At 43.4% G+C, this 25,627-nt stretch overlaps 1 protein-coding gene across 1 annotated transcript; it reads right to left on the bottom strand.

The window, feature by feature from the left end:
- Nucleotides 1–9,202: 9,202 nt before the first annotated feature.
- Nucleotides 9,203–15,761, bottom strand: LOC115083368 (histamine H3 receptor-like). The gene is made up of 3 exons (XM_029587167.1): nucleotides 15,548–15,761; nucleotides 13,021–13,187; nucleotides 9,203–10,052 (listed from the first exon to the last, which is right to left on the bottom strand). Exons 1-3 carry the CDS (start codon nucleotides 15,759–15,761, stop codon nucleotides 9,249–9,251), a joined length of 1,185 nt encoding a protein of 394 aa, XP_029443027.1. The 3' UTR covers nucleotides 9,203–9,248.
- Between the last annotated feature and the right edge of the window lie 9,866 nt (nucleotides 15,762–25,627).

Below are 25,627 nucleotides of genomic sequence, written 5' to 3'. Positions count from 1 at the left end.
ACTTCCACCATAGAAGTTGCAATGTCGATAGCAGCCTCACACCTTGATGCAATTCGAAATATGCTAAACAACCTAAAATTATGTTTAAACATGAGCAAAACCGAATGCATTCTAATCGTAAGAAAAAACTCAGGATCAATAACCACACCACCCTTCCAAATTGATAACATCTGCATACAACTCAAAGATAACGTAAAAGACCTTGGCATATGGATTGACAGTGAACTAAACTACAAAAAACACATTGCAACAAAAACAAAAGAAGGTTTCCATAAACTCCAAATACTCAAAAACCTAAAACCGATGCTTCACCTCCATGAATTCAGAACCGTCTTACAAGCCCTCATTTTCACCAGCCTTGACTACTGCAACTCACTCTTGATAGGACTACCTAAAATGGCCTTAAAACCACTTCAATTACTACAGAATGCCGCTGCCAGAGTCCTAACTGGTAAAAAGAAATCAGACCACATCACCCCCGTGCTCAACAATCTACACTGGCTACCGGTAGAAAAAAGAATAGAATTCAAAGTTCTTACAATTCTACACAATGCAATTCACAAAGCAGACAACACAGCCCTGGACAATGTCATACATATACACAGGTCACTACGTACGACTAGGTCAACAAGTAAACTACATCTTGATGTGCCATCACTACCGCTAGCCAAACTGTCCTCCACAAGAAACAGAGCCATCTCCATCGTTGGCCCGAAATTATGGAACTCTTTACCTCAACACCTGAGCTCATAAGAAAACATTAAATCTTTTAAAAAAGATCTCAAAACATGGCTATTCAGCCAAACATTCAAAGATGGCATAGGATAAGACAACAGACCACACCTATTGCATTTCCACTTCGGGCATGCAATATCATTCCAATGACTATTTCACTGACTTACTGAAACCTTATCGATTATCACCCATTATCAATTATTTCCCCTTACATGATTTGAGCACGGATATATACCTTGTTATATTGTAGATATTAATTGGATTAAGTTGTTGTTCGGAACCAGTTTCAGTTACTGTTAAATGCTTTAGATGTAACAGGTTGTTGTAAATGTAAACCGGAGTGAAGGCGATTTTTGCTATACCTCGGTATATAAAAACTGCTAAATAAATAAATAAAAGAAAGAAAGAAATAGCAGAAAAATAACCAAAAATTACCACACAAGCACTGCACACACACTCCAAGAACTGCCATCAATTCGGAATCTGCCAGCTCTACCAGTAGCCATCACACCAAGCATCGGGTCCCAAAAGATAAGTGAGGTTTTAATTTGGCGAATTAAATTGCTGTTGTAAAAGCATCCAAGCCTATATAATGACATACATGCATACTTTGTTTAATGTTTATAAAATTTGGAAGTGGACATGTACTCGCAAGCCATGCCCCAATATGCTCCAAATACATCCATTTAGTACGTGCTTACTATTATGTGCTAACTTGGAAGTACACACATAACTTGTATGGGCTATAAAATAGCATATATGAGTATACATACTACTTACACATGTATATGCCAATTTTACATATGCAACCATCATGGACTGCTATTAAAATTACTTCCTTTATGTTTTAGTTGATATGGTTTTTAAGATTTTTGAATTGAATAGTTTAAGACTAATTATGTTTTTTTTAATATTTTGGTACTTGGAAGGTAATTTATTGGGTCACTACCATTTGTATTATATTTTATAGATTAATTTGATATGACCTATTTATATTTTTATTGAATTAATTGTATTTATATTGTTTTTATTATACACAATTTGATGCTTTGATGAACCATGGTATTTTAAGAAATAAACTAAAGTAAACTAAACTTACCACCACCTCGATGACTCTGACCTAAGTAGGGTTTTATAAGAGTCATTTTCACTTTCCATTTTCTATACTTCTCAACTAATCTATCACACTTTCAGGGAAATTTTAAAATCCCTATGTGCACCAAAGCCAGGAGATATGCGCATGTCTCAAGCCGGCATGCACCACGAAGATTTTAAGAAGCGCCCAAGTACATGCATATCTCCTGGTATGCATACAACTCAAAAGTTTTAAAAAGGAGCATGGTGTGGGCATGGTCTGGGCAGAGCATGGGCGAGGCACTGGGAAGGTCACTTGAAATGTGCACGTATTTACACACACAAGTGCACATCGGGGTCCCCTACCATGTAATTTAACTTCTGCTGTGGATGGTATCTAAGTTTTAAAATAAAATTCAGGGCTGGTCAGCAAGGTTTGAAGGGTCAGGGCTAATAGAGTAAAAGGGAGGGTATCTAGCTTGGGGGTTAAGAAGTCCTATCCTTTACTGGGGTGAACTGGGAACAAACTGGGAAATGGGTATATGTGTCTGCCCATATGTCTAGCAAAATCCCATTTACGTGGTAGAAGCAGCATTTGTGCACACATGCGTGTGTCCATATAAAATTGCACACATGTGCGCATGCACTGTTGATTTTATAATATATGCACATTTATGCGCATATGTTATAAAATAGTCGCATCCATACATGCAAGCCGACATACATGGGTACATGTACGCCCGCACGGCTGTTTAAAAGTTACCATCTATGTTTTGAAATAATTTTATTTACATAACATATATATAAACTATTGCCTCTGTGTCTGGGAACTGAGACACCACAATGGAAGCCTTTCTAGGACATTTCTACTCAAAAAAATTCTTGGCTACATGAGTATCAATTTAACATAATTTTTACCACACATCAACTAACTGTCAACATTGTTATACTAAGCTTTGCTATTTACCAGGTGCACAAGTTTTAAACTCTGGGCACCTCTGCTACTTTTGTTCAATGCCTGTCATATGTTAGAGTTTTCTTACCCTCTTTTTCCCTCAGTGAAGGTTTTTCTACCAAATGTGAACCATTGTGATATTTAAAATCACTTGTAGATTGTTCACCCTTTTTTTATTTAAAGAAGCAGGTTTGCCTATGTTCCCAAATTTTAATGATCAATCCTGCTTTAGGTTTTCAGAGGCTTACTTAATGTAACCCCAATATCTTACACTGCTTTGTTTTTATGCATCAACTTGATTTTATCTGGGACTTTAAAATAAATGAGGATTATATCCCAGAATTATCTTTCCTTAAGGAAAGTTTCAAAAACCTCTAGTATCAAGGAATGTTTAAAGATTAGAGTATCACAGCAGCTTATAGCATTGAAAAGAATTCTTTACTCCAAAGTGATATTTTTCACTCTTTCAAACTCCTTATCAGCTCTTGTTCTACTCTTACCTGTACAAACCTTTCTCATACTTTCCTGAAACCACTGAAACTCACATACACATACTTTTCACTCAATCTCAGTGTGCCTACACCTCCCTCATTGTCTTTTAACATTAATTATGGCAGATTAACAGCTTCTGTGTGAGAGAATAGGTGTGCTGAGCTCTCTCTCTCTCTCTCACCTCTGCCAACTGTCTGTCTTCCAGAATTCTCAACTGCCACACACCAGAGAATCCTTACGCTGGCCTGATGTAAGCACAATTAGTCCCTGGGGATTCTTTGTGGAGAGTTATATCCTATTTTCAACACTTCAATGCCCCCCTTCTTTATATGATGTGGTGGAAAATGGTTTTTAGGAATTTTTTAGCCTTTTTATAACTTCACACAAGGTTCAGATTCCTTGACTAGCTGAAAACAGCTAAGGGATCAATTCAGGAGGCTCTCCTGACCTGCTCACCACCATTATTTTTCCAGATTCCCAAGTTTTAAAGGAGTTTTTGCCACTTTTTAGGGTCGGGTCAGGTGGCTTACACCCAGAGCACCCAAACTCATGTGGGAGCTAAGGCAGGATCCCCCGTCCCAGAATCGCTATTTTTCATTTAATTTTGCTGCTTATCTTTATTTTTATTGGCTTTTGAAAATGTCCCCATTCCAGCCCCGAACTGGAAGTGCCCTCCTGGTTCACGACCCAGCTGTTTTCGGCACCAGGGACTTTCTCAAGGGTCCTCGACACTAAAGTACTGCTCCCTCCAGCGGTAGTAGTTCCCCAAGGCTGCCTTTGCTACACTGATTGCACTGGGACAGTTTCTCCTCACCTGTAACCATCGCAGGTGATAGCTGTGCCTCCCCTGGCACTCACACTACGGTCTGGGACAAAACAATGCTGCTGGCTCCTTCATCCAGCTGCGAGAGAGTTGCAAACCCCCCCCAGGTGTGCTCCTAGGTCCTTCCCAAGAATCTCAAGAGCGCCTGAACACCTCGGGGGTCAGTTACACTTTGCAGCCCAGGCTCAGGCACGATCCATCCCAGGACTGTTCGTCATGGGCAATAACAAACCCACACCCATCAGCTTTCAGCAGCACTCCTCTCTAGCAGCCCAGGTCAGTTTTAATTTTTAAATAAAGAAAGAAATACAAATGTATTAACTCCCCCCCCCCCCCCCCAGATAAATTTTATCCCCAGGTTACACTGGCAAACAAGGCTGTAGGGAGAAACATTCTGAGATAGTTCCAATCCTTTCTCATTGAGAATCGCCAGATAATAAATTGGGGCGCAACATCTTCTAAACTCTGATCTCCACTCTGGAGGTGCCTCAAGGCTCCCCACTCTCCCCCATCCCCTTCAATATTTACCTCCAGTCCTCAGCTGCCATCATCAGAAACCACAGACTCAAAGTACATATTTACGTTATTCAGATACTGCCCCTACAACTGGATTCAAGGGATAACGTGACAGTTTTCGGTGGGTCCTCAATGCTGCCTGCCTGGAACTAATGCCTCTGTCTCTGCTGTGATGTCATCCCCTCCTGACCTAAGACCTGGACTGGTGCCAGGGGTGGGTCACTCCCTTTAGGGGGCTATGTACTCAATAAGTAGGTCAATTGGGTCTGCTGGGACCATGGGGTATGACTAAACTCTTCTGTTAAATTTGGAGATCTTTTTTGTAATAGGATTGAAGTTGAGCTTAGTGAATGGACCAGTGGCTTATTCCTTCCTATTGAAAGTAGGTGGTCTAGGGTTTGGTTCTAAATTGTTGTATGTGAATTTTGCTTACTGATGTATTTATATGATAGAAATATTTTAGATTTTGTTATGGTTACATTTTACTGCTGTATTGTAATAGGAGGTTTAAAGTCAGCCTATGCCTCCTTGCACGGAGCCCACCACATAATTGGGCACCGCCCATGACATCCTGGCTGCGTCCCTCGGCGGGGACTCCGGCAGTTGGATTAGCTGCCTTGTGGCTCCCCTTTCCCCCCTCTCACGCCTGCCCGACGCACGTGATGGTGGCGTGGCCAGGCGGGGCGAGAACGATCACAGGGCAATGACGTCGCACACAGTTTAAAGTGCTATGACTGAGCCGCATCCGGTCTCTTCCTGCATGGCCGGTATTTCATTGTGGTAGGCGCGTTGGATGGGGAGGGCAAGGGAGCGCATAGCCCGCTCCCTTCTGGATGGCCACAAGCGGATCTGCTTTGCAGGGTGACTGGGATGGACGGGCTGGCCATGTTCAGAAAAAACTGCTTTTCTGTACTTTTTTTAAAGTTAAAAAAAAAGAAAAAAAAAACTCTGCCAGCCACTTTGAAGACCAATGCCGATATGCTCGGCGTCTGTTTTCATAACCAGTCGGCTGCAGTAACGAAAACCGACACCAAGTTTATCGGCATCGGTGTTCATAACCGGCAGACCGCCAGTAACCGCAGGGTCACGTTAGCAAGGAGGCGCTAAGGTCACGCTAGCAACCCTAGCGCCTCCTTGCTAACTCGACCCCCTTATTTGTTTATTGCATGGCGCCCCGCCTTGTGGGCGCCATACGTGCGCTAAGAAAGCGGGTGCTGAAAAGTCAGCGCCCGCTTTCCGCAAATTTTATTGCATCGGCCCAGGGAGCTGGCGGGACTGGTTGTGGTCCCCGAGCACAGGAGTTCTGTGTTGACACAGTGCCGAGGTTCGGACATTTGTGTGTTCTGATTGCTTTTTTTATTATAGTTTCCGCCGAGGGGTTCTCCCTTCTTCGTCTGCGTTCTTCATGCGGAGAGGTGGAGCAGCAGCATTGTGCTCTGCAGTCACTGGCGGGTGTGCTGGTTCCAGCTCATCAGTGAAACTTTGTTCTGCTGATTGGAGTTTTTGTAGACTGTTTCTTCTGCTAGTGGACCGAGGAGAGCGAGACAAATTTTAAAAAAATTGTATTCATTACTTATAAAAGCGGGCTTTATAACCCGGTCATTACTTTAATGAGATTCTGATAATACATTACAATTAATTCCTTAATACACGGCATGAAAGTGTTTCTTCTGAATGCTAGGCTGATTCTGCTGGGTTTATTTTTACAAATTTCAAAATTTTTTTTTTCTCTGTTGTTAAATACCAGCTCTTGCTCATTTTCACCCTGGTTCTAAGAATGTGTCCTGAAAGGCTCTGTCATTAGCTGCTTATCAAAAATTCTGAATAAGTCCAAATAATATTGGTAATAATAATTATAATAATAAACAGCTGCTTTGAACAAACTGAAATCATTAAATAGCTCACATAGAGTTCTATGTAAAATTACAGGCACAGCAGGGTAAACTTTCAAAGGCTTAAGCTCCTGCCTTTCTTGCAGGTAAACGTAGGGATAACAAATATAAAGCCACCAGACAGCAATAGGCTAATTTCGAAATGAACACACGTGCGCCCATACCCGCACGTATTGGCATGCGAGCAAAGATAACACTGGAATCGTAAATTGTGCATTCACTTGCATGCATCCATTTTAAAATGTTCCATCCTTCCGTAAGAATGTTCCTAGTTTTAAGAGGTTATTCGTGCACAGCTAGCGTGCATCTTCCACAGGACTTTGTTGGCTTTTACGTACATATGTAGGCGGATTTTAAAACATGCTCGCGCGAGGGTCCACAGTCAGCCACGAGGTTTTGTCCCTACCGCATGGGTCAGTCAGGCCAGCATGGGCTGCAGGCAGGTAGGTTCAGCGCGTGCCCCCACCAGACTAGGGCCCCCAGTTGCCGGGCAGGGAGGTGAACATGGAGGTAATAGCAAGCTTCAGGCTCATTTCCCTGGCTATCCCCCCATATGGCCTTCATGGCGGGGGTTAGTACCCTCTCAGTACTGGGACTGCAGCTTAGACCTTGGCACTTGTTGTGGGGAACTGCCAGACCCAGAGGCTTTAAGCGAGTCGTCCCGGGGATGGGTTGGTCGGCAACTCTGGGAGGAGCCACAGTCAGCAGGAGATGCCTGTTCACAGCCAGCCTGCCCTGCAGGGAACATCTGCTCACAGCAAATCTGCCCGACAGGTGGCACTTCATCTCAGCCAGTCCACCCAGAAGAGGGCGCCTACCCTCTTTTTAAGGAAAAATGGAAATGTATTTTATTTGTAAAGAAAAATGTTTGTATATTATATAATGTGTGCTTCATGCAACCGTCTGCACATCCATTACAGAACTTTAAAAACTGTGCCACAGAATATACCTCTGAGCTGCCACAGGAAACCAGGGGACTTGATCAAACAGAATTTGTGATTATATGAGTCCATGGCTGTGGACATATCCATCTTGTTGTAGACCCGTGTTATCTATCTAGAAATTGCAGTGGAGGCGATTAAGACTTAGAATTGTTTGGAAGCGCTCATAAAGCAAATTTGTATAAAAGCAGATCAGAGGAAAAGGACTGAGAGAATCAGGCACTGACCCTCTTTCCTATTTATTTATTTTATTTTTAAAAATGTCCAATCAATATTTTTGCTAATTAAAAAATAAGCTCAATGTAGAATGAGAAATTAACTATGGAAATATTAAGTACTGATTTGAATCAATACATAATATTTAATAAAAAGATTTAACTACTCGCAATGTTCAATTCTTAGGTGAAGATCAAAGGTCATTATTTAGGAATAAATTTAATAAATATCAATAAATAAGTATGTAGTTACTTATCTGATGGGAACTGGATTGATGAGATCACGCAATCATTTCACATAGGTCACAGAATAGCTTTCACATGTTAATGCAGAGCTGCCCCTTCTCCCACGTCATTCCGAACAGACTTATCCAATCCTAGTATTGATCCACTGTAGTCAATACTTTTTAGTAGGGATGTGAATCGTGTCCTCGATCGTCTTAACGATCGATTTCGGCTGGGAGGGGGAGGGAATCGTATTGTTGCCGTTTGGGGGGGTAAAATATCGTGAAAAATCGTTAAAAATCGTTAAAAATCGAAAAATCGAAAAACCGGCACACTAAAACTCCCTAAAACCCACCCCCGACCCTTTAAATTAAATCCCCCACCCTCCCGAACCCCCCCCCAAATAACTTAAATAACCTGCGGGTCCAGCGGCGGTCCGGAACGGCAGCGGTCCGGAACGGGCTCCTGCTCCTGCATCTTGTCGTCTTCAGCCGGCGCCATTTTCCGTACGAAAACGATTCGCGGCGGGAAATCGCTCCCTGACCCCCGCTGGACCTCCAGGAACTTTTGGCCAGCTTGTGGGGGGCCTCCTGACCCCCACGAGACTTGCCAAAAGTCCAGCGGGGGTCCGGAAGGACCTCCTGCCGTCCAATCTTTTTCGTCTATGGCCGCCGCCATTTTCGGCGCCATTTTGGAAAATGGCGCCGGCTGAAGACGACAAGATGCAGGAGCAGGAGCCCGTTCCGGACCGCTGCCGTTCCGGACCGCCGCTGGACCCGCAGGTTATTTAAGTTATTTGGTGGGGGATTTAATTTAAAGGGTCGGGGGTGGGTTTTAGGGGGTTTTAATGTGCCGGCTCACGATTCTAACGATTTATAACGATAAATCGTTAGAATCTGTATTGTATTGTGTTCCATAACGGTTTAAGACGATATTAAAATTATCGGACGATAATTTTAATCGTCCTAAAACGATTCACATCCCTACTTTTTAGTGGCAAATCAGAGCTACAACTCTATTCATGCAGATGGGGCAAAATCGGGAAGGGATCGGCATGTTTCAGTTGGCAAGTGATAAGGTGGCAACCCTATGCTAATGACTTGCTTCCACCATTAACCCGAGCCAGATCTGAACTAAAAATAAGGTGTCCATTTTCTATGCCAGTACTTGTACTGAACTATATAGCCATGTAATGTATTCTATACTGATTGCACTATAATTTCCTGAATCTGTTCTAACACAATTTGAACTCATCTGCTGAATAAACATAACAGTCATATACGATGAGAATGAGGATGATTCAGTTATATTCATTTATTATACAGTATCTCAGTATTTGCTAATGCTAAAACCTTTACAATTATTAATTGGAGCAATAATTTAATTGTAACACAGAAAGACCTTAAATGCCTTTTTAAAGGCTGGATGACAAAGAGGGTAGAGAAATGGATTAATTGATGAATTGAGCAAAAGGAAGCAATTTGTAATTTCATACCAAACTGGTTGGATGCACATTAGATTACAGAATTCACGGGTGATCATAAGTAATGAAAGTGGGGACCAACAAATGCAAAAAACAGTTATTATAAGTAAAAGGGATTTTGCTACTTTCTTATCTCTTGAGAGTTTAGAAGTGCATGATGTATTTTCGTTTGTAATTGTATTCTTTGCTCTAGATGTCATGGGGAAATCTTTGTCTCCTCTATGCTTTGCAGAAAAAAGTTGGCATTTCTTCTCCATGGTATTAGAATTCAAACACAAAATGGAATTTGACCTCTTCTGTTGTGCTCCTACATCAAGATGTGGTGACATGTAGACTTCTGCGCCATCAGTCGTTACATAGAAAATGTCTTCTGTTGAGTCTTCACCACTGGTCTTCATTTTATTTTTGTCTGTTTTACTTTTCTTACTTTTTTCATGCTTATTAATGGTCAAATATATATTTAAATTAAAATAAATGATGACAGAGAAAGGCAGAAAGAAATCTACACTGCAAGCAAAGAAACGGAAATATCTGTTGTGGGAGAACTCGGGAGTACATTCCCCATCTGGAATAACACTGAAGCCCACTATAATATCCCAGCACGATATTGCTGGTGTATATATAAGGAAAGATAAGATCCATGCTATAAACATTTTTACAAATGCACGACTTGTGATTCCTTGCTGGGCTCTATAAGCAATCTACAAGTAAAAAAAAACAAAAGGCAAAATGTTTAATGGTTATTAAAATCCAGAATAAATTATATAAATAATATAACTGATGAACTTTGACGTACTAGCTCTGCAGATATTTCTTCATAACAAAGAGGGTTATTTTCTAAACGTTTATTGCATGCATTAGGATGTTAATTAGCTGGAGGGGAGGAGTCGGGGCAGGGAGGGGAGGAGTCGGGGTGGGGAGGGGGAGGAGTCGGCCGCAACACCACTGCCTGCGATAATATGAGGGACATTATCACCGGCAGAAGCATGGCGAATAGCATCACCTTTTACGGTGGCGCTATTTGTATGAAATGATGAATGATGAATCCAGCCCAAAGTTTGATAACTCCTTTGTCATTTTCATGAATGTTGGTTTGTTTTTTACCAGGTGACGTACTTTTGCCATTGGGAATCCTCATTATATTACAGTACTTGCAGTCTGTTTTTTTCTGCTCACTGTTACAGTTTCCCTCTCTATTCAAAGCACACTTGTCATTCAACATCATTTTTAGATTACAATTTCCAGTTAAGTTTCATGAATGGCTTTGGCTTGTCAAAACCCATTCAGATGCCTAACACACATTTCCTTTCCTTCCATACATGTGTTTATATTTTACCTCATTTCTAATCTTTTTTCCATTCTCATATTTATATACTGTTCTCCTTCTGAACTGATGATCTTTGGAACCAACATTCTCTTTTCATTCACTGCATTCATTACCATATATTAAGAAGTTCCTTTCTTCACTACCGTCATTTTTCTATCTTTTTCAGGCCCTTGTATGATTTCCCATATTTAGATAGTTAAATACACAACAAAATTAAGCAAATAAAAATGTAAAAAAATCTATCATCCCAAGCATATTACCAACATACTTAAGAAATGAGACCCAACATTGTAGTCTCTTCTTAGCCTATAGCAGTGGTCCCCAAACCTGTCCTGGAGGGCCACCAGCCAGTCGGGTTTTTGGGATATCCTCAATGAATATGCATGAGAGAAAATTTGCATGCACTGCCTCCATAACATGCAAATTTTCTCTCATGCATATTCATTGTGGATATCCCAAAAACCCGACTGGCTGGTGGCCCTCCAGGACAGGTCTGGGGACCACTGGCCTATAAGATAATGAAGTTTTTGAAGCAAAGTCTCAGGCATAGAGCACCCTAATAAAGAATTGTAGATAAGTGCATTATTGGACTAATAAAGAATTTTAGATGAGTGCATTGAGGAAAACTTTTTTCAGATATAAAACATTGGCTTTTCTTTATCCCCGATTCTTTTTTTATTTTTGAGTTCAGGTCCGCTATTCTTAGCATTACCTTCAAACTATTGGCAAACCCCTCCCAGAAATTGTTGACCATTAGGGGTAAAAGCTGTGGGATGTATAAGATGGGTGCTCGAGGTTTGTTAAGCTATTTGAGAATGGTTAGGGATCAGGGAGCTAGGTTGGGAAAGATTGTGTTTGGAATGACTTTGGTTGTAATTGCGTACCTCTAGGGTGATTGGTAGTTAAAGAAAGAATAACTTAAACCAGAATTATGTTTTTAGATGTAGATGCTAAGGAATTTTTCTATTGTTTAATTTGATTTGTAAAGTTTGGTGTAGGTTATATCTTTGTGTAATATTATTATGTTGTTTATTGTATTGTAATTTATCTAGAATACTAAGGGGTATATTTTAAAAGCCCTGAGCACGTAAATCATGCCGGATTTACGCGCGCAGGGCACTCGCGCGCTGACGCGCCTATTTTGCATAGGCCGCTGGTGCGTGCAAAGCACCGGGATGCGCGTAAGTCCCGGAGCTTCGTAAAAAGGGCGGGAGGGGGCATGTCCGGGGACGTGTCGGCAGGCAGGGGGTGTGTCTGGGGGCGTGCCTGGGGTCAGGGGGTGGTCCGGGGCGGGTCCGGGGGCGTGGCGACGGTTTGGGGGCAGGCTGGGAGGGCAGTCCCGAGTCCTCTGGCACTGCGGCCTGTGCCGGGGGATGGCGAGGTGGCTCGCGCAAGTTACATCTGCCTCAAGCAGGCGTAACTTGCACAACAAAGGTAGGTGGGGATTTAGGTAGGGCTGGGGGGTGGGTTAGATAGGGGAAGGGAGGGAAAGGTGGGGGACGCGGAAGGAAAGTTTCCTCCAAGGCCGCTCCAATTTTGGAGCGGCCTCGGAGGGAACGGAGGCAGGCTGCGTGGCTCGGCGCGCGCAGGCTGCCGATTTTGCGCAGCCTTGCATGCGCCAACCCAGGATTTTATAAGATACGCGCGGCTACGCGCGTATCTTATAAAATCGGCGTACTTTTGTTTGCACTGGTTGCGCGAAGAAAAGCACACGCGCGCGTACTTTTTTAAGATCTACCTCTATGGATATAAGGCAAGAAATACATTTGAAGAATAAGTAAATAGATAATACTTTTCACCTGTGGTCTTTGCACCAGTTTTCAAGGTAAACTATGCGCACACTTTCATTTTGAAAACTACCCAAAAAAAGTACCCACAGAAAAGTGCTCCTCCTATTTCTGCAGCTACATTTTCCGACCAAAATGACATAGTTTTGAAAATCAAAAGCTATGCATGTTATTTTCTCCCCTAACATAATCCCACCGCAGAAACATCTGCAGAAATATGCGGATAAAAGTATATACATTGAGGAATAACACTCATTAATGTATTAGTGTAGCTGGGTTTTTTAAAGGTTTGGACAAATTCCTGGAGAAGTCCATAAACTGTTATTTATCAAGTTGACTTAGGGAATGACTACTACACTTATTACTGGCATTAGTAGCATGGGATCTATTTAATGTTTTGGTACTTGCCAGGTACTTGTAACCTGGATTTGCCACTGTTGGAAACAGGATGCTGGGCTTGATGGACCCTTGGTCTGACCAAGTATGGCAACTTCTTATGTTCTTATTTATATTTTTAACCACACAGGGGTAGGCAATTTTCAAATTTTTACTTACAGCATTTGTGACAGACAGAAAACGATCATGGCTGATAAGCACAATACTAAATACCGAAGTCAAACAGGTAGAATAATTTATAGCTAGCCAAAGTTTACAGACTCGTCTTCCAAGTATCCATTTTCCATTTAGCACATAAGTTATATATATGGGTAAAATGAAAGATCCTAGAAAAAGACATTAGTGAAAAGCAACATATTTTAATCTTTATGTGCACTTCTCCCCTTCCTTTCAGAAGATTCTAATTCAAAAGTGATTGAATTAAAAAGCAGAATTGTTCACACAATAATTATGGTATCATATGTGAGATTTAGGTACCTAATTTGGCCAATACCCTCTTCCACCCAAGAAATCAGTACATAGCCTTGGGATTGAACTTGATCAAAATCTCATGATGGAATCCCTCATCTCAAAGGTAGTAAGAGCCTTCTTTATACACTTATGCCAGATCCATCAATTATGCAACTACCTTGACCAACACAACCTAGCTACTGTAATTCTTGCACTAATCACCAGCTGTATTGACTATTATAACACATTTTTCAGTACATATTAAATGCCTCCAAGTCTTGCAAAATAGTGCAGCAAGAATCCTGGGAAGGGGCCAAAGCAATAGAAGATATAAAGCCCATTCTATTCAAACTGCACTGGCTCCCAACAGAATTCAGAATATACATTCAAAACCCTCTGCTTTATCTTTAAATCTGTGAATAAACAGGCTGTAGAGTATATGTTCTTTCTTCTTGACACCTACACCCCTCACAAGAGAACTCCAATCCTCTGCAAAATTGAACTGCATGAGACTGAATGCTTTCAGCAACTGCACACTGAAAATCTGGAAGAAGGTACCACTACCCCTTTGTCATGAACCGTCCTACCTAACTTTCCAGATAAAATCAAAGGCATGACTATTCAACCAGGCCTTCCCCCAGCTATTCATGACTAAAGAACTATGGGGTTCATTTACCAGATGGATCGCACGCGATAAGGGACGTTTCGCACGTGAAAAGTCCCTTATCGCATGCAATACCAAGATGGGGGCAGAGTCGGCCCCGGAAGAGGAGGAGTCGGGGCGTCACCGGGCCGACTCCGTGAAGACGCCGTGGACGATGAAAAGGTAAGGGCCTTTTCGCATCCTATTTCGCGCCCAATAGCTACACCTTCTATGGTGGTGCTACTGGGTGCGAAACCGGCAGCGATTGCACCACGGCAGTGCAATCGCTGCCAGCTAGCGCAGGACCGCCCCCCCCCCCCCCCCCCCGTTTCGGCCCCCCACCCCTCATTACCTAAAGTATCGCAGGCCTGAGATACTTTAGAAAATGAGGCCCTATGTCTGGACATTGAATCAATGATGATTACATATGACCATACAACTAATGTTATTGTTAATATACCTGTTAGTCTACTTTAATTCAATTATCAGCTGCCTTGAGTCCATTCTTGATGAAAGCCAGAATATCAGATGTTTGTAAATGAATAATTAAATAAATAACTTGGGTACCTAATTATAGGCAAATGAATTGCAGCCCTAAATTTAACCCTCCTAAATTTTAGGATTTCTAAATGTAGGGAAATTTTCAGCTGAAAACGTAAATGCCAAAGATCTGCTGAAAATTCCCTAAATTTAAGTTTCTAAAATTTAAATGAAGGGCTAAACATTTTTCTAAAAATGAAGCCAGAATATAAAAGAATAAATAATGAGCAATAGCATATTTGGTGAACTGGGAGTGGTAAAAAAATATTCAAAATTATACAGATAAATAAATCCCATTGTATCTTATGTAGGTGCAATCAGGCTCCATTAACAATGTTAATTAAGTTATTCTTAATCTTTAGCTTATAATTATTGCATTCCTGAAAGGTATTGTAATCTAGTATAAATTACCTTTGACATAATAATAAAACAGTTGAAATTAAAGTTGAAATATTTTTCTCACAATATACTTCTGTATAATTAACAGTATGCTACTGATGAGCAGCAGAGGAACTGAAAAAATCAAACAGATCAAACTAAGAACAAGCAATTCTTCTGGAACATTTTCAGAAAAATGTGTCCTCTGAAGAAAATGCAATTACTAATACTTCTAGTCTTCTGATAGATAACTGATTATGCAACTAGAACAGTGTACTGCAGCTATAAAATATACATAGAAGCAGTCAATTATGGGCAAAGGCAAGCTATAGAAGCAATAACACAAACTGATACTATGCACATGCATTTCCCTTTAGGTAATGTACAGGGTGGCAAAATGGACTTTTGGCTAATCTACTGTGCAATAAAGTAACCTAAATGAACTGAATGCTAAATATTTAAAATATTCCTGCAAATAGAGTCAACTAAACTATATACTGCAAATAAAAATTAAAGTATAAATCTGGGAATATTAAATTTATAATAAAAGATCATAAAATGTATTGTGTGAGCTGTATAGTAGAGAAAGCATTGTTCTTCATTAATGTTTTTTATACATATACATTTTAGAATAAAGTAAAAACAAACATTTAGTTTCATGGTATTGGAACTTACCCACTAGAAAGTCACAAATTGCAAGATTAAGAAGTAAAAAGTTGCTTTGGCTTTTAAGTTTCCTGTCTATTACAAAAACAACAATGACCAAGCTGTTTCCCAGTACAGCAACTCCAACAGCCAGTGACAGGAACACGGAGACAATCAGTCGTTTAGTGCTTGAGAAATCTTCCCAAGGAACTTTGCTGACACTAGAAAGATTATTGCTTTGCATCTTGTACAGCACAAAGTCATTTCAGTAGTGAACAAAAATCATCTTTAAAGGAAATCTCATTTTATCTCTATTTATTTACAATGTTTTTATTTGCTCAAGATTTATTGTGTATTTCAGAGTTATAATATATTTCAACCATCAGAAGAGAAGATAATCAAGCTGCTGCCATACAAGAGAAAGTACATATGTTGCTTTCCAAATGCCTGCACTCAATGAATTAGCTTTATATGTAAGAATGAGGTTGGAGAAGAGCCAGGAGTACTTGAGGCTTCAGTGGAGTGTCAAGTTACTGCTGCCTCTCTTCCAGATTTGCAGATATTTATAAGGGATAGAGCAGGAGGAGACACTAGAAGTACCATTAGGAGAAATAAGGCTAATTAGTTGTTTCGTATTTCTGCACTTTTGTATTATATTCTGAGCTATAGATACAAGTATGATTTTGGAGATAAATTAATGCAATTTTTATTCAAAGGAAAACGCTATTCTATCCTGGGAGCAAAAACTCTTTTATCTATTAGTCAAATATTTTTAGCATCTGATTCATGGTCTAAATTGAAATTTCATTGAAGTTAGAGCAGATTATCAATGAAGCTAACTTTCTAAAGCCATTTCCAGGAGCAAAACAATGCTTTAACCAGAGAAATGAGCTGCTTGAAAAATGCCTACCTTACAGGTGGGGGTCAATGCATGCCCCACTACCTGCAAACTTTTACCCACAGTACAGGGAGGTGTTCTTGGGGGCGGGATTTGGAAGTACATGCATAGATTTGAAAGTTTGCATATATTTTCCATCAGAAATAGCAGCCGCAAAAATGTAAGTGTAAATTTGTGCGGGTACATTTTCTTTGCCAGTTTTTTAAGCAAACGTACAAGCATACTTTCACTTTGAAAATTAGTGCAAAATTCACAGATAAAAATACCCACAGACTTTTCAGATATGTGGGCAGTCTGACAATTGCCCCCTTTTTTATCAGTCACTATTTATGACAAATTGTCATTGGCTACTACTTCCTGGTTATTTTATGGTGCATCAGTTATGTAAGCCTTTTGAGCCACTGGCAAGCAATGCCTGAAATTCCTCAATCAGTTTATTCAGCAACACAAACTCACTTCCTCTTGATTACAATAAGAGCAAACTCAGACTTGTGTATGATGCTCAACATAAAAATGTGCAAGCCTCCCATGGGTTATCACAGGGAGACTGGTACCAATACTTACAAATTATTCACTTTCTACGAGCAGAAGGGGCTCTTGCTGACCTCGGCAAGGGTAGATCGATATTTGAATCAATATGTGCACAAGCCAGGCCCTTGAAAAGGCCGATATCCCGCCTTTATCCGCTTCTCAATAGTGGACCTAAGCTCAAAGCGTCCTATCAGCGGCAGTGGGAAGTAGACCTTGGAGAAGAGCTCTCGGATGATGCTTGGGAGCAATGTCATATGGTTATGGGTAGAAGTTCTGTTTCTGCTCTCATAAAAGAGAATGGGTATAAATTGCTTTATAGGTGGTACCTAGCCCCTGACCGGCTGCACAGAATGAACAAGAACTTTAGTGAACTGTGTTGGAGAGACTGTGGAGCAAGGGGGTCCTTCTATCATATGTGGTGGACGTGCCCTAAAATACAGAATCTATGGGAACAAATGGCGAAGCTGGCCACTGACTTCACGGGGGTGTGTATTCCTAGGTCCCCCAAAGGTTGCTTGTTAAGCTTGGTGGGAGGGCAGCTCCGGGATGCACAACGATTGCTTGTGTTGCAATTATTTATTGCCACCAGATGTGAAATAGCTTATAGATGGAAAAGCACCGATGTCCCCTCTGAAACGCAGGTACTTACAAGGCTTGATAAGGTGTACCATATGGGTTATCTAACAGCAGTGAAGCATGACCGTGTTCGTAAATTCCATGCTGTTTGGGACCCCTATTGTAAGTGGACAGACAGAAAGGGTCCGGTCTGAACAGTTGAAGCGGATTTCTTTCGAGATGTCCTGGAAGGGTGGGGGGGGGGAGGGGTGTTTGGGGGTAGGGGGGAGGTCAGTGGGGGGAGGGGATGGAGGGGGAACATAGGGTAAAATTGATTGCATTTTCTGCTGGGCACACTGCATGGTTTCTTTGAAGTTCAGATGCAATTCTCTCCCATTGTTCAATGAGTGTCTAATAGGGATGTGAATCGTGTCCTCGATCGTCTTAACGATCGATTTCGGCTGGGAGGGGGAGGGAATCGTATTGTTGCCGTTTGGGGGGGTAAAATATCGTGAAAAATCGTGAAAATCGTTAAAAAATCGAAAAATCGAAAAATCGAAAAACCGGCACATTAAAACCCCCTAAAACCCACCCCCGACCCTTTAAATTAAATCCCCCACCCCCAAATAACTTAAATAACCTGCGGGTCCAGCGGCGGTCCGGAACGGCAGCGGTCCGGAACGGGCTCCTGCTCCTGCATCTTGTCGTCTTCGGCCGGCGCCATTTTCCAAAATGGCGCCGAAAAATGGCGGCGGCCATAGACGAAAAAGATTGGACGGCAGGAGGTCCTTCCGGACCCCCGCTGGACTTTTGGCAAGTCTCGTGGGGGTCAGGAGGCCCCCCACAAGCTGGCCAAAAGTTCCTGGAGGTCCAGCGGGGGTCAGGGAGCGATTTCCCGCCGCGAATCGTTTTCGTACGGAAAATGGCGCCGGCAGGAGATCGACTGCAGGAGGTCGTTCAGCGAGGCGCCGGAACCCTCGCTGAACGACCTCCTGCAGTCGATCTCCTGCCGGCGCCATTTTCCGTACGAAAACGATTCGCGGCGGGAAATCGCTCCCTGACCCCCGCTGGACCTCCAGGAACTTTTGGCCAGCTTGTGGGGGGCCTCCTGACCCCCACGAGACTTGCCAAAAGTCCAGCGGGGGTCCGGAAGGACCTCCTGCCGTCCAATCTTTTTCGTCTATGGCCGCCGCCATTTTTCGGCGCCATTTTGGAAAATGGCGCCGGCCGAAGACGACAAGATGCAGGAGCAGGAGCCCGTTCCGGACCGCTGCCGTTCCGGACCGCCGCTGGACCCGCAGGTTATTTAAGTTATTTGGGGGGGGTTCGGGAGGGTGGGGGATTTAATTTAAAGGGTCGGGGGTGGGTTTTAGGGGGTTTTAGTGTGCCGGCTCACGATTCTAACGATTTATAACGATAAATCGTTAGAATCTGTATTGTATTGTGTTCCATAACGGTTTAAGACGATATTAAAATTATCGGACGATAATTTTAATCGTCCTAAAACGATTCACATCCCTAGTGTCTAATATTGCTGACCTTTATACTACGAGTTATTTGTATGATCTTAGTGCGATGGTCTATATTGTTCAACATGGGATGTATTTATTTCTCATTCTGCCTTGTGGAGTGTATACCAGTTGGTTCTTTGTTTGTATACATGCTTAAATAAAAATTTTCAAAAAAAAAAAATGTGCAGCAAAAACTAGGCTTTTACAGATTTATCAAAAGCCTACTTCTTTAAATTCTTTTCATTTAGAAATTAATGTGACTATTTTATAGAACAAAAAGGCAAAAAACAAATTTAATTTTCACTAGATCTTCACAAGACCTTTCTTTTTTTTATAGTTGTCCAAAAAATCTCAGAGCTGGCAAATTTAAGCATTTTCTATCTTTTGTGTGGAAATTATTCTGTTGACATCCAGGGCAAACAGTTTAGCAAATGTAATCTCCTGCTGAGATGCAGGGGCACACAACAGCCCCCCGAGGCCACCTCTGTACCCAGATCTTCTTCTTCCCACTCCCTCACTGAACCTAGTTCTCCACAGGCCACCAGGGTGCCAGAGTCCTTTCTGGTGGGGAGGAAGATACACTTCCAGGGTCTTAGGCTCACAGGGGTAAGATCTCCCCCACAGCCTCTAAAGTCTTTCACAATGATACTCACAGTTTAGATATCCCAGCTTGAGGGCATTCTCCCTTAGAAGAAACAGGCTTGACACTGGAAGCTGGTGTTCAAAATAAAATTTACTGTAACCATGAAAAATCTTTCAAAGCTCATTTCACAAAACAAAGATTCAAAAATCTCTGTACAAAATAAGTCTAAGTGCCTGCTCCTAGATTAGTTCTTTCTGAGTCAATATCCCTATAAGCTGGCGTCTCAGTGTCTCTATGTTATGCTCAGGCTTTTGGACCCTTGGCCGACGAGAGGATGGTATACCTTTCAGAGGGTCCGTAGGCTCTCTCGTCGGGTGGCGAGGCAGAACAGGAGGCAGGACCAGCTGACCCTTAGCACTGGAGACTGAGGCGAACACGGAGACGATGAAGAGATGAGATAAAGTGCTGTGTCTTCACCACTGGTGGTCTGCGGTCCCCCCGAGAGGAGCCCGTAGGGACCCGACCGCTGGGACTTAGGTGGGCCTAGGGAGGTCAAAGCAACGGTGCAAAGGCCAACTGGAGCTTCGCCCTGGAAGTCCACGGTCCCCCCAGGAGGAGCCCGTAGGGACCCGGACCGCTGGGACTTAGGTGGGCCCTTGGAGACGGAGTCTTGAAGGAGTCCTAGGTCGAGTGCCAGAGGGTCGTCGCTCACCAGTCTGAAGTCGTGCACCAGGGAATCACCGCTTGCCAATCCAAAGTCAGGAACCAGAGAATCACCGAAGCCAAGCCGAAGTCAGGAACCAGAGAATCACTGTAAGCTAATCCGAAGTCAGGAACCAGGAACACCAAGACAGAACAGGATCCAAAGCTCAAGGACTCACCGAAGCAAGCAGACTGGACAGCGCTGGAGGACGTTGCCAAGTCGAGGAATAAGCAGAGGAAGCCTCCTTAAATACTTCCTCTGCTCTGGATCATTGGAAGCAGGTGAGTATCATTAAAGGGATCAGGTCCCTTTAAATCCAGCAGGGGGGTGTGGCCTCGTGCCTAAAGATGCACCCTGTCGTCCTGGGGTTACACTGGTTGCAGTCGCACCAACCCCAATTTGACTGGGCATCCTTGGAACTCTCCCGCTGGGGCCCAGGTTGTCATGGAAAGTGCCTTAAGGAGATTGCTCCTGTCATCTGCATGCCTACAACTCCAGTGATGCCGGGACTGCCGCCCCAATATGCATCTTTCAGTGATGTGTTTTCCAAAGAAGCTGATGACATTCTTCCTCTGCATAGGTCCTATGACTGTGCCATAAGACTTAAACCCAATACTGAACCTCCTAAAGGACGTGTCTATCCACTCTCAGCAATTGAGAACAAGGCAATGTCCAAATACATCGAGGAGATTTTATAGAAGGGATTTGTGGGGAAGAAGGACGGTACCTTACGTCCTTGTACCAATTACCGAGGTCTGAACGAAATCACGATTAAAGACCACTACCCCCTGCCTTTAATCTCAGAGCTGTTTGACCAGCTTCAGGGCGCCAAAATATTCTCAAAACTTGACCTGAAGGGGGCGTACAACTTAGTTCGCATTCGCAGTGGCAATGAATGGAAAACAGCCTTCAACACTCGAGATGGCCATTTTGAGTACTTAGTAATGCCCTTCGGCCTGTGCAACACACCCGCTATATTTCAGAACATGATGAACGACATCTTGCGGGACCTGTTGTACAAGAGTGTCGTGGTATACCTGGATGATATCCTGATATTTTCTCAGGATTTGCCCACTCATCTAGAGGATGTCAAGCAAGTACTACGCCGACTCTGTGAATCCCGGTTCTACGCCAAAACTATCCAAGTGCGAATTCCATAAAGACTCCGTGCCTATTCTTGGCTATATCGTGTCTAAAGATGGCTTCCAGGTGGACCCTCAAAAGCTAGAAAGTATCAAAAATTGGTCCCAACCTACCAGCCTGAAGGCCCTGAGATGATTTTGGGGGTTTTCCAACTATTATAGAAGCTTTATAAAGAACTACTCTTCTTTAACAGTACCCTTGACTGCAATGACCCGCAAGGGTGCCAATGCTTCAAAATGGACTGCAGAGGCCATTTTCGCTTTTGAGAAATTAAAGACTGCCTTTTCCATGGAACCATGCTTGCAGCATCCTGACCCCAGCAATCCATTTATCGTAGAAGTTGACGCTTCGGATGTTGATGTGGGGGCTGTATTGAGCCAAACTGTAGACTCTAAATCCTTATGTCCCTGCTCTTTCTTCTCACGACATTTCTCCCCGGCAGAGAAGAACTATGGGATCGGAGATAAAGAGCTCTTGGCTATTAAGCTAGCATTCGAGGAATGGCGGCCTTGGCTCGAAGGTGCTCATCATCAAATAACCGTATTCACGGACCATAAAAATCTGGAGTATCTCCACCATGCGCAAAGTCTTAACCACAGACAAGCCAGATGGTCCTTATTATTCAATCTTTTTGACTTTGTGCTCAAATATCACCCCGGAGACATAAATACCAGAGCTGATGCCTTGTCAAGCTCCTTTCTCTTGGAGGACGTGCCTGAAGAACCTCAGCACATAATTGACCTGAAGAAAGTCATCTTGGCAACTGCACATTCTGTGCCCACTGGTAAGACCATCGTGCCTAAACACCTCAGGAAGAAAGCGCTTTTTTGGGCGCACAATTCCAAGCTGGCTGGCCAACCTGGTCAATGCCACACCCTGCTCAAGATCCAGAAGTTCTATTGGTGGCCTACTATCAAGAAAGATACCTTATCCTATGTGGCATCTTGTACAAACTGTGCCAAACACAAATCTGCTTCTGGACAACCGTGGGGATTGCTGCAGCCACTGCCAGTTCTGGAACAGCCTTGGTCACACATCGCTACTGACTTTGTAATCGATTTACCCCTTTCTGGAGGAATGAATACCATCTGGGTAACAGTTGATCGCTTCATCAAGATGGCCCATTTCGTGGCGCTGCCTGGCTTACCTTCAGCCTTGGAGTTTGTGAAGTTCTTCATATCATACATTTTTTGCCTTCACAGCCTACCAAGACACATTGTTTCAGACCGAGGATTTCAATTCATGGCAAGATTCTGGAGGGCCTTGGGCAAGTTATTCGACATCTCTCTAGACTACACTTCAGCCTATCATCCGCAATCAAATGGCCAAACAGAACGGATGAATAGAACCTTAAAACAGTTCATTCGAGCCTATGTGAGTTGCCGTCAGAATAACTGGGCTGAACTGTTACCTTAGGCTGAATTCGCCATCAATTCTCATCCAGCAACATCAACTGGATCAACACCTTTTGAAGTGGTATATGGACGCTCTCCAACACCGCCACTTCCACTGAAGCTCTCAGTGATGTCCCCAGCAGCTCAATCTACTGCTGATGAAATTCATAACCTGTGGACTCAGACGAAAGACATGCTAGTTAAAGTGAGTGACTGTGCTAAGACGTTTTATGATGCTCACCATTTTCAAGTGCCTGTCTTCAAACCCGGTGACAAAGTCTGGTTATCTGACAAAAATCTCAGACTGAAGTTAACCTCCACTCATTTTGCTCCTCTCTACATTGGACTATTTCCAATCATCCGACGTCTTGGCAACATCACTTACAGCCTGAAGCTACCACTCGGACTAAACATCCACAAAACTATACTCAGTGAATTCTCTTCTAAGACTCAGGAACCACCTGCCATCAACACAGAAGATGACCTAGAATTTAAGGTTGAAGAGATTCTTGATGTCCGAAGATGAGGCAAAACACTTGAATACCTTCTTTCTTGGGACGGTTTTGGCCCCGAAGAAAACTCTTGGGAGCCTCAGGCTAACATCCTCGATAAAGAGATGCTCCTTCAATTTCATCTCGTGCATCCTTTGAAGCATAAACCTGGTACCCACAGAGGAGACCGCCCTTTGAAGGAGGGTACTGTTATGACTGTCGCTGTCCGACGTCTCCACTCTGCCCTCCTTACCTCTTTGGTGACTCCGCCCGCGGTTGATGGACGTCTGGCTGCCGTGGCATCTGCCTGCCGTCCTCTCCGGCATCCCCGGTTCAGCTTGGGTGCAGCATCCTGCAATGTTGTTCAGCTTCCATAGGGCATGTGTGCCGCGTGGCCCTGCTTCTTATTTCTTCTTTGGCACGAACCTCAGGGGCATCTGTTGTATATCTGCTAAGGAGTTAGCAATCTGTTATATATCTGCTAAGGAGTTAGCAATCTGTTATTGATCACCTCCTCCAGAGGGGAGGAGATAGCAATTTGTTATGGATCTACTCCTCCACAGGGGAGGAGTGAGTAATCTGATCAATGCTGCTCCCTCAAGGGGAGGAGCTAGCTATCTGTAATACTCCATAGGCGGGGTCAATGATCTGTTGTGGGTTGGCTCCCACCATGTGGCAGTCTGTATGATACTGCTCTAGTAGCGTAAGGATAAACACTTAGTGGAAATTGGTGAATCCTCGGGCCGATGGCAGATGACAGCGCCCCCAGGAGGATATCCTGAGAGGGACCACCGGCTAGGCTGGAGTATGGAGACAAACACAGATAGTTCTTTATTAGACAGGAATTAGAACCACCAGAGGTGGCAGTAGTGAGTTGATGTGCCCGGCAGGGCTGAAGTCCCTCAGATACTGGAACTGCGATCTCTGGGTTGCTGAGCTGTAGAGAGAGACTATAAGTAGTGAGTAAACAGGGTATACTGGATACATAACCAGTAGTAGATGATACACTTACAATTGTAGATATCTATAATGGCTTCTATGCAACAGAGAATCTTCAGTATATTCAGGAACAAGAGCCATAGGCGAGTACTGGTTCCTATATGCAGTCTGGAATAAGAACACACAATATCTGTGTATGAGATGGCTTCTGGAACAGAAGAAAGTCTTTGGAGAGTTTTAGGAATATAGGCCCTCGTGGAGCGAGTAACGGTTCCTATCTGCAATCTGTAATAGTAATGTACCAGAAATAGGTATGCGATAGCTTCTGAGATAGAAGAGAGTCTGTGAAGGGTTTTAGGAACATGGGCCCTCTTGGAGTGAGTACCGGTTCCTATCTGCAATCTGCAATAGTAACTCACGATCTCTATACCTGCGATAACGTCTTAGACAGAAGGGAGTCTTCCCAGATTAGGAACATAGGCCCTCATGGAGTGAGTACCGGATCCTATCTGTAATAGAACTCACAGTGTTCAAGTCTGCGATCGCTTCCAGGCAGTAAGGAGTCTTCTGAGCATTCAAGGACTAGGCCCTCGAGGAGCGAGTACCAAATCCCATCTTAGCAGTCTGAAATCAAGAAGAGAGAGCAGGGCCCCCGAGGAGTGGGTACCCCTTGGTATGTTTGTGGAGGCAGAGCAGCAGAGAAGTTTCCTCCTTGCTAACTCGATTCATAGTAGCAAACGAAGACCTTTTAAGTTGGAAGCGGATGATGTCACTAAGGGGGGGGCGCCCCCGAGGTTCGCGACCTTGCCGGTACAAACTCTGGAGCGTGCGCACGCGCGCACCCTTACGTCATCAGGAACATGGCAGATCCGCAGCATCAGGTCAGCCCGGGGATTCCGGGGAGAAGCGGCAAGGAGAAGCTGCAGCAGCATCTGTCCGTCAGAGCCGAAGGGAGTCGCCACAAAGGTAGAGAAGGTGGAGCGAGGGCAAAAACAGCCACGAACGCAAAAGCGTCCCCCTGTGATGACGTCACGCATCCCGGATACAAAAGCCTACTCTGTTTGCTAGCTATTCAAGTTAGCAAGGAACTCCTTATGGATGGGATTCGCTCTTTGTATCTAGCTACTCTGCCTCTCCTTAATTGGACTTACTATTGGGGTACCCGCTCCTCGGGGCCTCTTTCTTTTCTTTCAGGTCGCTGTCTGGAACCGGTACTTGCTCCTCGAAAGCCCATGTTCCCGGACTCGCTGACTGAGTTCACTTCTGCTTGGAAGAACCCGCTGCCTACACCATCAGTGAGTTACCATCTATATTCTCTCAGAGCTGTTCCCTGGAACCAGGTACTCGCTCCTTGAGGGCCTA

This window comes from Rhinatrema bivittatum, chromosome 2, assembly GCF_901001135.1.
Source record: "Rhinatrema bivittatum chromosome 2, aRhiBiv1.1, whole genome shotgun sequence".
In the NCBI taxonomy this organism is placed as follows: Eukaryota; Metazoa; Chordata; class Amphibia; order Gymnophiona; family Rhinatrematidae; genus Rhinatrema; species Rhinatrema bivittatum.
This window is presented reverse-complemented; position numbering and strand designations above follow the sequence as displayed.